Source organism: Stigmatopora argus, chromosome 9 (assembly GCF_051989625.1).
Source record: "Stigmatopora argus isolate UIUO_Sarg chromosome 9, RoL_Sarg_1.0, whole genome shotgun sequence".
NCBI lineage: Eukaryota > Metazoa > Chordata > Actinopteri > Syngnathiformes > Syngnathidae > Stigmatopora > Stigmatopora argus.
The window spans coordinates 4,589,147-4,606,104 of record NC_135395.1 but is presented as its reverse complement, the minus strand read 5'-3'; the positions used below and the strand labels follow the sequence as shown (position 1 = coordinate 4,606,104).

At 43.3% G+C, this 16,958-nt stretch overlaps 1 protein-coding gene across 5 annotated transcripts in view; it reads left to right on the top strand.

The window, feature by feature from the left end:
• The window catches only part of mrpl11 (mitochondrial ribosomal protein L11), a 93,597-nt gene that overhangs the window by 69,257 nt on the left and 7,382 nt on the right, over positions 1 to 16,958 (top strand). For all 5 annotated transcript variants that reach the window (XM_077610123.1, XM_077610124.1, XM_077610125.1 and 2 more), the window contains one exon: positions 14,600 to 14,695. In XM_077610123.1, coding sequence (XP_077466249.1) covers positions 14,600 to 14,695 — 96 coding nt within the window. The remainder of the gene's footprint in view (positions 1 to 14,599; positions 14,696 to 16,958) is intronic.

Below are 16,958 nucleotides of genomic sequence, written 5' to 3'. Positions count from 1 at the left end.
ACCGCATCATTTATGATGAAAAAAAGAAGAAAACTGTGCAATCGTCATTAGGTCGCTTCTTTTGGCCAGTTTCTAATACATAAATCTCTCTCTCTCTACAGTACTGTACATATTCTCTCCATTTTATTAAATGTTTTTTTCAGTACAGACCAATGCGTGTTACTTATACAAGCCTTAAACATACAAATGCACTTATATAAACCTTCAATATACTTATATCGGCCTTAAACATAAATTATAATACAAAATATAGCACTGAATCAACTTACAAACAAATTCAACTTATGAACAATCGCTCGGAACCAATTGCGTTCGTAAGTAGGGGAGCGTCTGTACAATGTTTCGCGTCAACAAAATGTGTTTGGTGACATTCCCTGGTCTTCATTTAATGAGGAAATTTAATTATTTCTTGAACTATAAAATATTGTGTGCGGTTGATTGGTCGCCGGTCTTTTGGTCGCCGGGCTTTTGGTCGCTGTCTTTTGGTCGCCGGTCTTTTGGTCACCGGTCTTTTGGTCGCCGTCTTTTGGTCGCCTGTCTTTTGGTCGCCGGTAAAGAGGGAAGACATTTCCTGCTCTTCAGAACATTCTTTCCTCATCTTTTAATTTGTAAAATTTAGTGTATTTCTGACAAAACTTCAAATAATTACAATTACTGATTTCTCTGACTTTGGATTTAAAAAGATAGTTGCTTCCTAGCCAACATCTGCCGCTCTTTCTCCTGATTGGCTCGGTCATCAGACTGCTGCCAAGTACTTAGACCAGGGGTGTTCAAACGCTTATGCTCCAAGATCTACTTTTCAAGGAGTTAACCTTCCACGGGCTTCCTTTTATTTAGGCCTCTGACAAAGCTCAGCAATTATGTAATGATATACCTCGCATTAGACTCTATCAAAACGTGGCGCCTATCTTGCTCAGGCCAGCTCTCGCATCCGTCTACAGCGCACTAACCTTGGAGTTGGCATCATAGAGATGCACCCAGCCAATGGATATGTGTGTATATATATATATACATATATACACACACATATATATATATATATATATATATATATATATATATATATGTATACATTTACGCATATATATATACATTTACATACGTACATACACGTATATACACATGCACACATGTATATACAAATACACACATGTATATACACACATACGTATATACACACACACACGTATATACACATACACGTATATACACAGACACATGTATATACACATACACGTATATACACATATATACCCATACACACATGTATATACACATACGCGTATATACACATATATACCCATACACACATGTATATACACATACACATACACGTATATACACATATATACCCATACACACATGTATATACACATACACATACACGTATATACACATATATACCCATACACACATGTATATACATACAAAAAGCATTCAATTCAATTAATTTCAACATGGATATATATATTATGTGTGTGTAATTCTCACTGTAATTTTGAGGAATTAAAGACGGCGACACGAGAGCTCCAAATGCTCGAACAATTACTCTATAACGTTACATTAAGGACATCTTGACGAGATTGACGTTAAAGGTCATCAAGTCAGGTGGCTGAAACCTCGTTGTCCTTGTCAAGCCTCCATTACGGCCAGCCTGGCTTCCTATGATGGTTTGCAGCCCTTTTTCTCCCCAAGATCTCACCGCTGGGCTCAGTCACGCGTGGAGGATTTATCAGGCGGCCGAGGCTCACAAATGATTAGACGCTTGAACGCGGCGCGACCGGCCGCCCTGTTTTTCCACAGATGCGATAAGGAGCGCAAGAGGCAACCTTGAAATCTTCTTTATTGGAGTGTCTGCTACCTTTTAACTCATTCACTACCATTAACAGTGATGGACTGGGCATTTCCAGATAACACATTTTAGCAGTAAAAGGGTTGTCTGGTAAATTTTATCCTATAAATTATTACTTATATTATGAAATTTTTTTGTTAAAAGGAATTAACCAATTTAATCACTAATCCGGTGTCAATATATCCTTATATAGCATTCCATTCAAATGCCATAAATGTTTATTCTTAAGTGAAACACAAACTATTAAAAGCCAAAATAAAGTTTTTTTTTGAATCACTGCATAACGTGCCATTTGAAAGCTATCTTATTGTAGAATATGAAATGGGTGATAAACCCAATGCCATTTTTTTCCTCTACTAATTAGAGCCTGGACGGCTCGGTGGACGAGTGGTTCGCGTATTGGCCTCACAGTTCTGGGGTCAAGGTTTCGATCCCAGGCTGGTCCTCACTGAAGTTTGCATGTTCTCCCTGGGCTTTCGTGGGTTTTCTCCGGGTAGTCCGGTTTCCTCCCACATCTCGAAATGTGCAGGGTAGCCTGGCTGAACCCTCTAAATTGTCCCTAGGTATGACTGTGAGCGTGAATGGGTGTCTGTCTCTGTGCCCTGCGATTGGCTCAGGGTGTCCCTGAGCAAAGATAAACAGATAAAATGCTAAACAAAATTTATTTTGAGTCTGGATGAAATTCAAGAAAAAAATATATGTATCTTGCCTAGAACTTGAAAAAACTCACGTTCCCATCACTGCTCGCTCGGGGCACGGCCATCTTACCTAGGTCTGGCGCAGACATCTTACCTAGGGCCCTGCCATCCAAACCGAGTTAAACGTGCTCTGGCTGACCAAACACGAGTAGCCTTGATTTTGAAATAAAACAAAATCCCACTTTGATTTGTTTTGTTTTATTTCTTGTTTGAAAGTGACAACTATTGGAATAATATGAACCATCAAAAGAATTGAGATTTTTTTCACATTAGAAGCACTATGGCTCACACAACATCTTAAACTTCTGGTAAGAAAATTGTAATTTCTGTAATTAAAGTAAAAGACCGGGGCAGACCTCGCTCACCGCCGGACGGCAGGCTTTCCGGCCGCTCAAGGCAGTGCGCCCCCCTCGGCTCGCTGCGGCTCCACTTTCCAGCTCCTCAACGGGGAGGCGGCGGTGTCTCCAGTAATGATTATTTGGCAGGACGCTTGGGAGGCATTTCAAACGACGATTCAAAATCCAAACAAAGCTTGAAAAGGCTCGGGACAAAATCTTTATCCAAGTGGTAATGTACGCAATGGGAAATTCACTCGCAACAAAACAGGAGATGTCACCGACTCAGCTTTTTTGTCGCGTCATTCTTCTGCGGTGAAATTCTTCAGCGCATCATTCTTCTTATGTAGTGAAATTCTTCTTCTCTGGCACTGAGTGCCACCCAATTCAGCGCCGAAGAAAAGAAGCGGTACCCTGACTTCTGCCATTTTTCATCTCCCATATTTCAGTTACGATTTCAGCGTGAATTTTTACATTTTTAAGAACTTTTTTTCTTATAATTAATATAAAATCTGCGATGTACTGAAGCCGTGAAGTGGTGAAGGATCATAGTACTTATATTTACACTACCAAAAAATGTTTCAACACCTCAGCTAATAGAAAGGTGCAAAAGTTAAGAAGTACAATGTACGCTACATTTAAGCACTTTGTGTGGCCATTTTCAAGTATAATTTTTGTCATTTGCTGCGGGCAAATAAAACTGGGAAGATTTGGACCCGCGGGCCATAGTGGTGACCATGGTCTTACCACCTTACGACCACCTGGTGACCGGGCCAATCAGAAGAAAGATGCGGCAGGTCCGCATGTGACTAGGAACCTATTATCTGCTTGATTACAATTTTTGAAAATTGTTTTGTCAGAAATACACTTAATTCCCTCATTATAAGAGCAAGGAACGCACTGGAAAGCTTTTTAACAGGAAACAGTTTTTTTCTTTTTCACCAATGATCTGACATCTTGTGAATAGGTCGCCTCAAATTCTGTCTAAAATTGAAACTTAATTTTCTCATGGAGAGGAGCAAAGAGCATCAGCACAGGTTTTTGGTCGTCTTTTTTTAGGACAGGAAACGATGTTTTGGCGTTTCCCAATACGTCATTGCGTGGCTTCTCGTAGATTGCTCTGTGATGTGTGACGAAAAGTGTGATTGTTGAATCGGCAGCGAATATTTTCTCCCGTGCAAAAGGTCCCAATTGGATCTATCTTAGATTGATCTTTTTAATATATTCCTAGCAGGTATATGGAACGATCAGTCTGATGTGCCAGGTTATACTAGTTTCAGCGGTTCAGTTGAAAGTGTTAATTTGACAAATTGACTGTGTGCTGAATGTAAAATCCTCTCTATTTTGGAGCAACCACAGTTCGTCTATTGCTGTCAATGATAGCCAATGAGTTCAAGGGCCCTTGAGACATAACTCCCATTTAGTCATTACTGCAGTTACACTGTTAATCAGCCACAGGGCAAAATTAAAGTAGTGCACACTTATCATCAGTGGGCAAGCCATCTGCTACTGGATTAAGAACTTTTTAACCAACCGTCCACAAACTGTTAAACTTGGTCCCCACCTCTCTTCCTCCATTACATTGAGCACTGGCTCCCCTCAAGGCTGTGTACTGAGTCCTCTTCTGTACTCCCTGTACACATACAACTGTACACCGACCCACCAGTCTAACTCCATCATCAAATTTGCCGATGACACCACTGTGGTCGGACTCGTCTTTGGGGGGGATGAGTCTGCTTACAGAGATGAGGTCAACAAACTGTCTTCGTGGTGTTTGGTGAACAATCTCACACTAAACACCACGAAAACTAAAGAAATAATCCTGGACTTTCGCAAACGCAGCACAGATCTGACCCCACTCCTCATAAATGGAGTATGCGTAGACAGGGTCCAGTCCTTCAAATTCCTGGGGGTCCACGTCACGGACAAGCTCTCCTGGTCTACCAACACCACGGCAGTGGTGAAGAAGGCCCAGAAACGACTCCATTTCCTGAGGGTACTCAGGAGGAACAACTTGGACACTAAGCTTCTGGTAACCTTCTATAGAGCCACTGTGGAGACCATCCTGGCATACTTCATTACAGTGTGGTATGCTGGAAGCACGGCAGCAGACAGAAAGGCCATGCAGAGAGTGATCAACACTGCCCAGAAGATCATCGGCTGCTCTCTGCCCTCACTGGATGACATTGCCAGCGCTCGCTACCTCAGCAGAGCCAGGAACATTGTCAGGGACCAATACCACCGTGGTCACAACCTGTTCCAGCTGATGCCCTCTGGCAGACGCTACAGGTCTCACAAAGCCTGGACTAATAGACTTAAGGACAGCTTCCCACAGCCATCAGGACTCTGAACTTGCGTTAGCACGACACACAATCCCTTCTGTGCAATAGCAATGTGCAATATCTTAGACCAGGGGTCACCAAACTACGGCCCGCGGGCCGGATACGGCCCGCGGGCACATTTGGACCGGCCCTCTGAACAATACCAGAGACGCTATCAGATTTTTTTCCTATTTGGCCTTGAAGACTGGGACGTTTTACTCTTGTGTTTGGTTCATTGCACCCCTGCTGAGCCCACAAATCATCCCAGTGAAGCGGGCCATCGCATTGCGTCTTTGGTGACACGTGCGGGGAGAGTGTTTGCCTTTGATGCATGCGGGAACTTCCACCGTTGCATGCGTGAGCAGAGTGTTAGCGAGACATCTGGACGATCGCAGGTGAGGGCGGAGCCCTGGTACCATCGCTATTGCGATGCTATTCAAGCATATAAAAATTGTGCAACCTGAACCTGTTTGAGAACGGAATAATGGCGAAAAGGTTAGTTAAGAGAAAAATTGATTCAGAATGCAGGGTATTTAACCTGCAGTGGACAAACAATTATTTTTTTGTTCAATGCAAAGAAAAGGCTGTTTGTCTCATTTGTCAAGAGACGGTGGCAGTATGCAAAGAATACAATCTTCGCCGGCACTATGAATCCCGTCACAAAGACAAGTACGATAGCGTGCAAGGCCAAATACGAGCAGACAAACTCTCAAAGCGAAAAGTTGGACTATTATCTCAGCAGACTACATTTCTACGTCAAGCTCAGCTGAACCAGGCATCCGTTCGGGCCAGCTTTCGGGTTGCTAAACTGATAGCAAGCAACGGTAAGCCTTTCACTGACGGAGAGTTTTTTAAGAAATGTATGGATGTTGTCGTGGAGGAAGTGTGTCCCGAGAAGAAAGATCCATTAATGCCGTAAGTCTGTCGGCGAGTACAATCACGAGACGCGTTGAAGAAATTGTGAGTAATGTATATGCCCAGCTGCAGCAGAAGACGAAAGAATGTGACTTTTTTTCATTAGCACTGGATGAAAGCACGGACGTGCAAGACACAGCGCAACTGCTCATTTTTATTCGTGGAGTTAGCGCAAACTTTGAGATTTGCTACGATCTGGCAGCCCTCCAAAGTCTCAAAGGGACCACAATGAGAGGATATTTTTGACAAAGTGTGCCAAACCATGGAGAAGTTGGACCTGGACTGGTCAAAGCTGGCTAGCATCACGACTGACGGGGCTCCTAGCATGGTGGGCAAAACTCGCGGTTTAATAGGACGCATGAACCGGGAGTTGGAAAAAAGGGGTCTCACCGCCCCGCTACGAGTCCACTGCCTAATTCACCAGCAAGGACTGTGCTGCAAAGTGTTGACGTGGGATTCTGTAATGAAGGTTGTGGTGTCGTGCATAAACTTCATCAGGGCAAAGGGAGAAGAGTGTGCATGGCACAACAGAAAGTTAATGTTACATGGCTTTTTTTCTATGAAGAACCCAGAGAGAGTTATTTAGATATTATTTAATTCATAAATAGTGTTATTTATTTCCTGTTTTTTCTGTGAAGAACTCAGAGAGGGTTATTTAGTTATTATTTATTTTTTAATAGTGTTATTATTTGTTTCCTGACTTTTTCTGTAAAGAACCTGGAAAGGGTTATTTGGTTATGTGTGGCTTTCTGGAAAACAATACATTTTTTAAGCTCCCCTATGATCGTCACACTTTTTCTGTTACAAACTGACACCGGCCCCCCATCAGAGAAGGGAAAAGTTATGTGGCCCTCACAGGAAAAAGTTTGGGTACCCCTGTCTTAGACTGTGCAATATTTTAGAATTTACCTAGCCGGGATGTGACTTTTTATACTTTTATATTACTATTAATGTTTTTTTTACTGGGAAAACGCACTTTGTGGAGTAGCACCACCAATTTCGTTATTCGCAGCTGTGTATGATGACAATAAAGGCTTTGATTGATTTGATTTGGGATACCTCAACCACATGATTAAACCATCAGCAGCAGTCTCTGGTTTGCATGGAACTCACAAGTCCACATTAGACAATCACGCTTTTGAATAGTTTTGGAAAATACGTTAACACAAAAATTCATTCTAGATGTCACTACCCCCTTAGGATCCATATGAATTTTACAGCTTAATAATAAAGCATTTAAGTTATGGATTTTGAACTTTAACTTTTTGAACTTTTTTTGCTCATTGCTCAGGATCATATTGCTACTTTGCATGCAGTTAGAATCTTGAATGACTAGTCCGAGTGTTACATTTTCCAAAAAACACTCAGAGGCGCCAGTGATGCAATTTTTTTCACCTTGGTCCGACTGAAGTCAGACATTTTTATGATGGTCTGAATGAACAGTATTGTATGGAATCAGATCATTTCAAATCCACTTTCTTATGTTGAGGTAAATCCTATCCACGCTGAATTTTTCGGATCGCTTCTGCGGTCTGAACTCGCACATCCCCCAAACAAATATTCATTTGTTCATTAAGGGATTCTATGATTAGTGCCGTTAATGGGAGACGTGTTAAGAGTGTCAAATAAAGGGTTTATAGTTAGATATTGTCCTCAAAAAAACGAATCATATGCCCTCTGCCGGCACCTGTGCTGCCATTACGCCCTCAGTTTATAAGAACGCTGATCCACTACGTTATTATTTTTCTTGTACAATAGTTATGGATGTTTGTGAGTCTTGATCATTTATGTTTAATATTCTTTGGCAAAATTGTTTTACCTATTTCATGTGTAAAAATCTGAGATAGTGGGTGGGACTTTGAGCATGGGGCACATGTGCCATCTATTATGCCTGGCCGGTCTGAGTTGGGGCCGAGATCATTAAAAGACGCTTGACAACGCCAAAGGCTTTCTGGGATTCATCCGCCATGGCAGGCAGCTCACACCTTTATGTGAATGCATATTTAATTAGACACCCCCTTGTTGTTTGTCTGCTGATGCTATTTTATGGTATGCAGATAGAGGGAAAGGCATGTGTAATAGGTAGGCAGGGTCACATGGGAATTGGTTTAATAAGCACAGCAGGGAATGCTAGTTACAACCAAACAAAACCTCATTAGTTCATTTTTAGTATTTTAGAAAATATTGTGACGAGAAAAGTCATTGTGGATTGTTTACACAAGCATTTGTGAGGCGAAGCACTTTTTTGAGCATTTTAGTCATGAACGCCGATAAAAGTCCATATCATTTGAATTGGGGAAAAGCTTTCATAACTCTCATCATTAAGGAGGAGCAGCCAATCACGTGTTTTCTCATGCATGTGACTTCATTTGCTGAGGGCAGAATATATCAAGATCCCCGTAACAAAAGTACAAACAAAGAAAAAAAGGCACATTTTGCGAGAAATGTTGGGTGCTCAGACAGTTAGGCAGCAGCCAAAGGAGGGGTCCTTGGCGGCCTGATCCCCGGGTGGTGAAATTGGCTCTTTCATGCTACCTCTCTGGTTGGAAAGAGCCTGAGCGAGTACTTGAGGTTGGGAAGTCCCGACTCGATGTGGTCGAGCTCAACTCTATGCACAGCTTGGGCTTTAGTACCACTCCTCTCTTCCGCTCTACAGTCCCCCTCGGTGAGAGGCAATGAGCACATGTGGGCATACTCATTGCCCACTGACTCGGTGCCTGTACATTGGGGTTCACCCCGGTCTATGAAAGAGTAGCATCCCTCCGCCTTCTGGTGCGGGGACGAGACCTGACTGTTGTTTGTGTTTATGCACCAAACGGCAGCTCAGAGTAGCCACCCTTTTTTGTAGTCCTTAGAAGGGGTGGACTCCCTCATTTTGCTACAGGACTATACATCTCAGAAATATGGGAAAGAGTTCGGTGAGGCCATGGAGAATGACTTCCAGATAGCTTCAAGGAAATTTTGGTTCTTCATCTGACATCACAGGAAAGAAAAGCAGTGCCCCATCAACACTGTGTATACTGGGGATGGGGCGCTGCTGACCTCGACTCGGGATGTTGTGAGTGGGTGGACCAAATACTTTGAAGACCTCCTCAACTCCACTGATACGCCTTACCATGAGGAAGCAGAGCCTGTGACTCTGAGCCGGTTTCTCCTATCTCTGGCTTTGAAGTCACAGAGGTGGTTAAAAAGCTCCTCAGTGGCAAGGCCCTGGGGATGGATAAGATCCATCCAGAGTTTCTAAAGGCTCTGGATGTTGTGCTGTTGTCTTGGGTGACACGCCTCTACAACATCTCGTGGACATCGGGGACAGTGCCTCTGGATTTGCAGACTGGGGTGGTGGTTCCCCTTTTTAAAAAAGAGGACCAGAGGGTGTTCCAATTATACAGGAGTCACACTCCTCAGGCTCCCTAAGAAGGTCTATTCGGGGGTACTGGAGAAGAGGGTGCGTCGGAGGTCGAATCTCGGATTCAGCAGGAGTATAGTGGTTTTTTTCCTGGCCGTGGAACAGTGGATCAGCAATACCCTCAGTAGGTTTCTTCGGTGGTCATGGGAGTTCACTCAAGGTCTGTCTTTTGTGGACTTGAAGAAGGTGTTTGACCATGTTCCCCATGGTGTTTTGTGGGGGATACTCCGGGAGTATGGGGTACTGGATCCCCTGATACGTGGGCTCCAGTCCCTGTATGACCGGTGTCAAAGTCTGGTCAGTGTAGCCTACAGTAAGTCAGAGCCGTTTTCAGTGAGGGTTGGACTCAGCCAAGGCTGCCTTATGTCACCGATTTTGCTCATAACTTTTATGGACCGAATATCTAGACACAGCCATGGTGTTTAGGGGGTCCGGTTTGGTGACCTTACTATTGCATCCCTGCTTTTTGCAAATGATGCAGTTCTGTTGGCTTCATCTGGCTGTGTGCTCCAACTCTAATTGGAACGAATTGCAACCGAGTGTGAAGCAGTCAGGATGAGAATCACCTCCAAATATGAGACCATGGTCCTCAGTTGGAAAGAAGGGGCATGCCCTCTCTGGGTCAGGGATGAGGTCCTTCTCTAGGTGGAGGAGTTTAAGTATCTTGGAGTGTTGCGTACACGAATGAGGGAAAGAATGGAGCTGGAGATCGACAGGCGGATTGGTGCAGCATTTGGACTGACGCGGACTCTGCATCCGTCCGTCTTGGTGAAGAAAGAGCTGAGCCTAAAAGCGAAGCTCTTTTTTTACTGGTCGATCTACATTCCTACTCTCATCAAGAAAGTTAATTCATCTTCCACACTGCACATTTTTGTAAGAGTTGCAGAGGTTGCTGGAGCCTTTCCCAGGCGTCTTTGGATGAATGGCAGACTACTGGGTCAGTGGGAATCAAGCCTGCGCCTGCACACACCGAAGTCAGGCGAGTGAACCACCGAAAGAACAAGTTCCCGAATAGAATTGGCTGAAATTAGTTTCCTCCGCAAGGGAGCAAGACTCTCCCTTAGAGATAAGGTGAAAATCTCAGTCATCCGGGAGGGTCTCTGAGTAGAGCCGCTGCTCCTCCGCACCGAGAGGAACCAGATGAGTTGACTTGGGCATCTAATTAGGGTGGCCTCAGACACCTCCCTGGTGAGTGGGCACGTCCCACCGGAAGGAGGCCATGGGGTCCACCAAGGGTGAGGGGAGATTATTTTGCCAGCTGACCCGGGAACGCCCCTGGATACTCCCGGAAGAGCTAAGTGAAGAGGCTGGGCTCCCCTCCTAAAGCTGCTACCCCGTGACCCGACCTCAGATAAGTGGAAGATGATGATAATGAATGATGTCCGGATAATCACCAAACTACTTTAGGCAGGATATTTTTGAAGTAATTATAAAAGAACTAATTCAGAAAATGAGAAAATTAAAGTTCACCTTGCCGTACGCGGACCTCGATTTTTGGCGATTTTAAGTCAAAATGAGCAAAAATAAGCATTTGGCGACGCAAGGTTGCTCTTTTGAATGCAGCATGATGACTGGCATTTAATTACAGTATCATATTTTAGTGGCGATAGACGTCCAATCTATTTTGACTGGGGTGCTCGTATTTATTGATCGATCCTCCCAGTCAAAATGGATCGGGTGTCTATTGCCACCGATGAATTAATGTTCTGGGTCCAATATTAGCATTCATATGGTGCTTCTCAAACCTTTAGCGAACTTACCAGTCCATTAACCTCAAACGAACACCTCTGTGTCATCTGAACGTCTCAGAATGACTGACTTCTCATCCGATCCATGATTAGAATTGGAAGGTAACGCCATTAAACCCTTTTTTTCTTTCATTCCCCTCATCTGGGAAATGAACATTTCAATCACCGTGTCAGCGGGAGGAAGGTTCTGAGGCCAATTTAAATAGCGGTCGCGATAATTCGATCCTCTTTGGCACGTCGCTTGTCGAATCTGCTGGCGAGGGGTGGCGGGCGCGGCCAACATGTTGACTTAATGTCAGCCATCAATTTAGCTCTTAGCGCTCGGGCAGCCGAATGGGGAGCTCGTTCATCACCGTCGTTCTGCCACAAGTATAACAAGGAGCCTGATATCCAATATGAAAATGCCAGCCGCTGAAATCTCAGACATACTTAACTGCCGAACTGTATGCAAAAGCCGTCACGCACACATTCCCTCAACTATCCTTGCGCGTGAGCCGTCAAACCTGCCGGAGGTCACCCGCTCTCCATTTTCCATGCACATATATTATTCTATGTTTCACTTCAGGACAAGAATGACCCCATTATGTGGGACTGATCTTTTACCAATGTACTATAAAGCTTGTCTGGTATTTATAAAGGCTTGATTAAAGGAGGGTTATGTAAGAATATCACTATTTATTCATTGAATAGTCCTAATGTTTCTATTGACAGCCCCCCCTCCCCACTTTTAGGCTCGCAATGGAGAAGTATAGCGAAGGAACGTAAGAAGAAGCTGAATTGGCTTTTTGTAAATCTTGAGAAAACCTATGACGGTGTACCTCATGATGAAGTCTGGAATAGCAGAGACGTAGTTCAGAGTAGTTCAGGAAATGCTGTACTACAACAGGGAAGTGTGCAGTAGGAGTGACAGGAGTTTGGTGGAGAGGTGGTATTGCACCAGAGGTAAATTCTGAGCCCATTTTTTTTGCCATAGTGATGAATAGACTGACATACGAGGTGAGACAGGAAACTTGTTGGAATATGATTTTGCAGATGATATTGTAATCTGCATTGAGACCAGGGAGCAGCGTGAGGATGACTTAGAGAAATGTTAGGTTCATCCAATTGTAGGTTTATCCTTAGGTTTTTCCAATTCAGCTTTCAATAAAAAAGGCATCTGTAGTCACATCACATTTAATTCTTGCAAGAAGAGAATACATCCGGACCGCTCGGCCGACCAAGATTATTCTAAAGAGCGGCATTATGTCCTGCCCATTTAAGGCTTCAAATCAAAACAATTACAAGGTTATCGATTCCATTTGCGTAAGCAAGAAACAAAACAATTCTATAATCAAGCAAACCTAGCGTCATACTAGCGTCACAAATTAAAACAATATGCTTGATAGCCATCCGCTGACCCAACAACAATTTAAGCGTCCTTCACAGATCTTCATTGCGAACTCTTATCTGGGGAAAAGGTTGAGGTGTATCTTCCAGTACTCAGTCCTCGGAGCAAGGACTCGGTGTATTGTTTTATGTCTTTGCGAACTTGTATCTCTCGCTGGACCCAGCTGTCCTGGAGAGCGACCTTGGCGTAAGCGTTTGTCTTCGTTGAAAGCGATCAACACATATAACTATATTGTTTAATATAGTTACACATTTAGGATGAGCATTACTATTCCTAATAAGCAAATATATTGATTAATATAGTAAGCATGTATATTATAAGGCTTTATATTCATTGCACATTTATAATAATGATTACCCCAACAAGTGGAGATCTGCTATAGAAAAGAGGATTGAAGGTGAGCATAAGTAAAACAGAATACACGCGTGTAAATAAGAAGATCCAAGGGGGAACAATAAAGTTATAGGGAGTAGATGTAAAGAAGATAGAAGAAGGCTTGTGGCGGCCAAGCGTTCATAGCGACGTCGCTTTTTGATCCTTCGATGTCGGCTCTTCCTATCATTGTGAAGCAGAATTGACCAAGCGTTGGATTGTTCACCCACTAATAGGGAACGTGAGCTGGGATTAGACCGTCGTGAGACAGGTTAGTTTTACCCTACTGATGATGTGTCGTTGCCACAGTATTCTTGCCTACTACGGCAAGAATGGAGGTCTGCTATAGAAAAGAGGATTGAAGGTGAGCATAAGTAAAACAGAATACATGCGTGTAAATAAGAAGATCCAAGGGGGAACAATAAAGTTATAGGGAGTAGATGTAAAGAAGATAGAGTTCAAGTACTTGCACTGCAGGCTAATGGACTGTGGACAGGAAGTGGAAAACCGTTTTCAGACAGGCTGGAATAGCTATTGGAATGTATCATGTGTTGTGTGATAGGACAGTGACGATGAAAGGAAAGGTCTACAGAACAGTGGTGAGAACATCCATGATATATGGCTTAGAGCCAGTCGCTCTCTGGAAAGGACAGAAGGACGAACTGGACATAGCTCAGGTAAAGATGCTGGCGTTCTCCTTGGGAGTGACCAGGTTGGATAGGATTACAAATGAGACAATAAAACAGACTGTAGGTTTGACATTTTGGAGAAAAGGTCAGAGAGACTTGGATGGTTTGAACATGTCCAGATGAGAGATTAGGACTACAGTGACACCTCTACATACGAAATATTGTGGTTACGAAAGACTAGAAAAGTTTGTCTCTAAATTCGAAAGAAATTCAAGTTATGAAACACGAAATCTCAAAAATTCAAACATCCCCTTGTAGCATCCTGTATTTTATTTTCAAATTCTTATGATAAAGTCGCTCTCCCATTGGTTATCTCCAAACACTCCGCTGGCCACACATTGAGCCAAATGAGCTGTGTCTACATGATGCCGGTCTCGAGATAAGTACGCTCTAGGCGGAGGTGAGAGCCGGCTCGGGTGGCAGCCACCGGTGGAGTGTGACCGTCCAACCAAAAGCCCCTTTATTATCATTTTCAGCCCATGACCATCCCTTCACTCGCTGAGCCACGGGCGGCGGGTGGAGTCGCTCTGGCGCTGAGTTCCTGATTCGTGTGCCCTCGACCTTTGTTTGTCACATAATTCTGCCAACCCTCCCAGTCAAATTGGATTGGATGTCTATTTCCATCAATGGCAACTGATTTGGAAGTGGTAGTATTTTTGCTGTTAATTTGCTTACTCAAGAAAAAAGATTGACAATTTACAGTGGAAAAAAATTGACATTACCTCAATACGCACCAATCCATTTTAGCTGGGATGAGCTCAGCGGCATTTTCAATATCATTTTCACTTTTTATTAACTACCACAACACATAGTGAATGTTGAGGTTGGTTTGATTGCGTTCATCAATGTAAACATCCCATTCTTTCCCCCATCCAGAGAGGAATCCCCATCGGTCAATTCTGCAAGGACTTTAATGAAAAAACCAAGGAGATGAAGGAGGGCATCCCTCTCCCCATCAAGATCAACGTGAAGGTACTCACCCACCACGTAGCTTATTTTGCCGACTGAAGAGCATTTACGGAGCACTTCATTATTTATAAGCTGGTGCACAAGTAAAGCTTTTTTCATTTGCATTCATTAATGAAGTAATACCCCTAGGAAGGCACAGTCTAGCAGTATTAAGTGCAGGCAAGACATGGAAGTGAGTGGAAAAAAGCTTGTTCCTTCTTCCTAAATCACCGACTACTCTCACATCACCGCTCCTTCTTTACCTTGACACAAGACCATGTTTTATTTTGGGAAATCCTGCGGAATAAGATTCAAAATTGTATTAATCCCCGCATTGGGAAGTTACAGAAATGCGAATCAACAGGAGCGGCAGCACATCTATAGATGATGATTTTCACCTGTGTTAAACAATCTGAAGTAGTGAAGCATTGATTTTTGTAGTTTTATTTCACTATCTTCAATTGTCTAGGCAATGTAAAAATTAAAAAATGACAGTCCCAATTTCCCAACGACTACTCACGAACAAAACACAACACAACCACATGACAAACGATGAAAGCATTATGAGAGGGCTACAAATGAAACGGTGCAGTAATGAGCCATCTGAGAAACTGAAGCAACTTGTTGGAAGGTCCCAGTTGTTGGAAAATGTCATGTAATTTTTTTCTCTGGGAGTGGGAGGGTACGGGAGTAAAAATTCACTCCCGATTCATGCTCTTCCTCCAACTTCAAATTTACCATATTTGCTCAGATATAAGCCGCATTTGTCGGACAAAAAATGATGACAGAATCGAGGGTACACTTTATATGCGCATAAAAAGACGAAATGCACGTAACTGCAAGGTGACAAAGGTGAAACGCCATAACGCAAGACAATGCGGCCTTTAAATAAACAGATAAAACGTTATACAAAAAGTTAAAAAACTCACTTGTACCTGTCACTGCTCGCTCAGGGCGTCACCATCTTACCTAGGGTGCCGCTGTCTTACCTAGATAAACGTGCTCTGACTGGCCAGATGCGAGTAGCCTTGATAGATGTGTTCGTAGCATTTACCTTGTCAGCACATCCCAACAGTCGTTAAGGCTGGTCGAAGGTCTTGCAGTCGATCATTAAAATAGCAGCCTTGATACCTGCGTAATGTGTATCTCATGCTATTATTGCACCCAGAGACTTGGTGAACACTATACTGGTACGGACACACTTCCTGGTTGTGTTTACGTTACTTCCCTTTTGAAAGAAAATGATTGTACATTCGTGATTATAAAATACAGTGGTACCTCGAGATACGAGCTTAATCCGTTCCGGGACTGAGCTCGTATGACAAGATTCTCGTAACTCGAGCGGAAGTTTCCCATTGAAATGAATGGGAAACAAATTAATTCGTTCCAACTCTCTGAAAAAAAACACCAAAAACAGGATATTGGATTGAAAAAAATGTTTTATTTCTTATAATTCGCCATATATTGACAAAGTAATAAATAACGAGTGGTTTAATAGAAATAAAGTGTTTAATCTAACTAAAATTGGGCGGATTTCGCCGAGGGGAGAGGGGCACAAAAGGGGCGGGGGGCTTCGGGTTTTTTTTCCCACACAACGCACTCGTAATCGGAACAAACACTCCACCCTCACGTTCGCTATCGATGGGCTGTTTGCTGTCGTACTATTCCCTTCAAAATATTCCGAAAATGATGCACACAAATGTCCTCACAATCGGATAACGCACGACCACTTGCCAACGAGCAGCAGTCTTTTATCAGCGATAGCGCCGCTGCTCATGGGAGCTTCGGGGGCGCTGGCTAGCGGCTCCTTTTAGCCTGTAGCATCTGTGTTCGCATCCCCTCGAACGGCGCCTATGATAGAGTGCCATTGCCTGTCGGCGTTGGGTGCACGAGTATACTTCATTACCCAGAAAGCCCTATTTTCCCCGCGCATGCGCGTTGTGCGTTTCCTGGTCTGAATAACTCATCCGGTGCTCGTAAATATTGTTATACACGAAAGATATGCAAAAAAAATGCCATGGCCACCTGGCTTGGTCGCATCACGAAATTTTGACCGCATCACGGGCGAATTATTCGATCGAAATTTCCCCCGTAAGACGAGCATTTTGTATGATGAGCGGTCGTATGACGAGATACCACTGAAAAACAAAATTATGCCTTGATTTTTTTCCTTTTTATTTCTTGTAACAACTATTACAGTAATATGAACCATCGGAAAAAAAATCAAGATATTTTGACATTGGAAGCAATTTGGCCGCCACAACATCTTAAATTTGTCCAGCTTCAA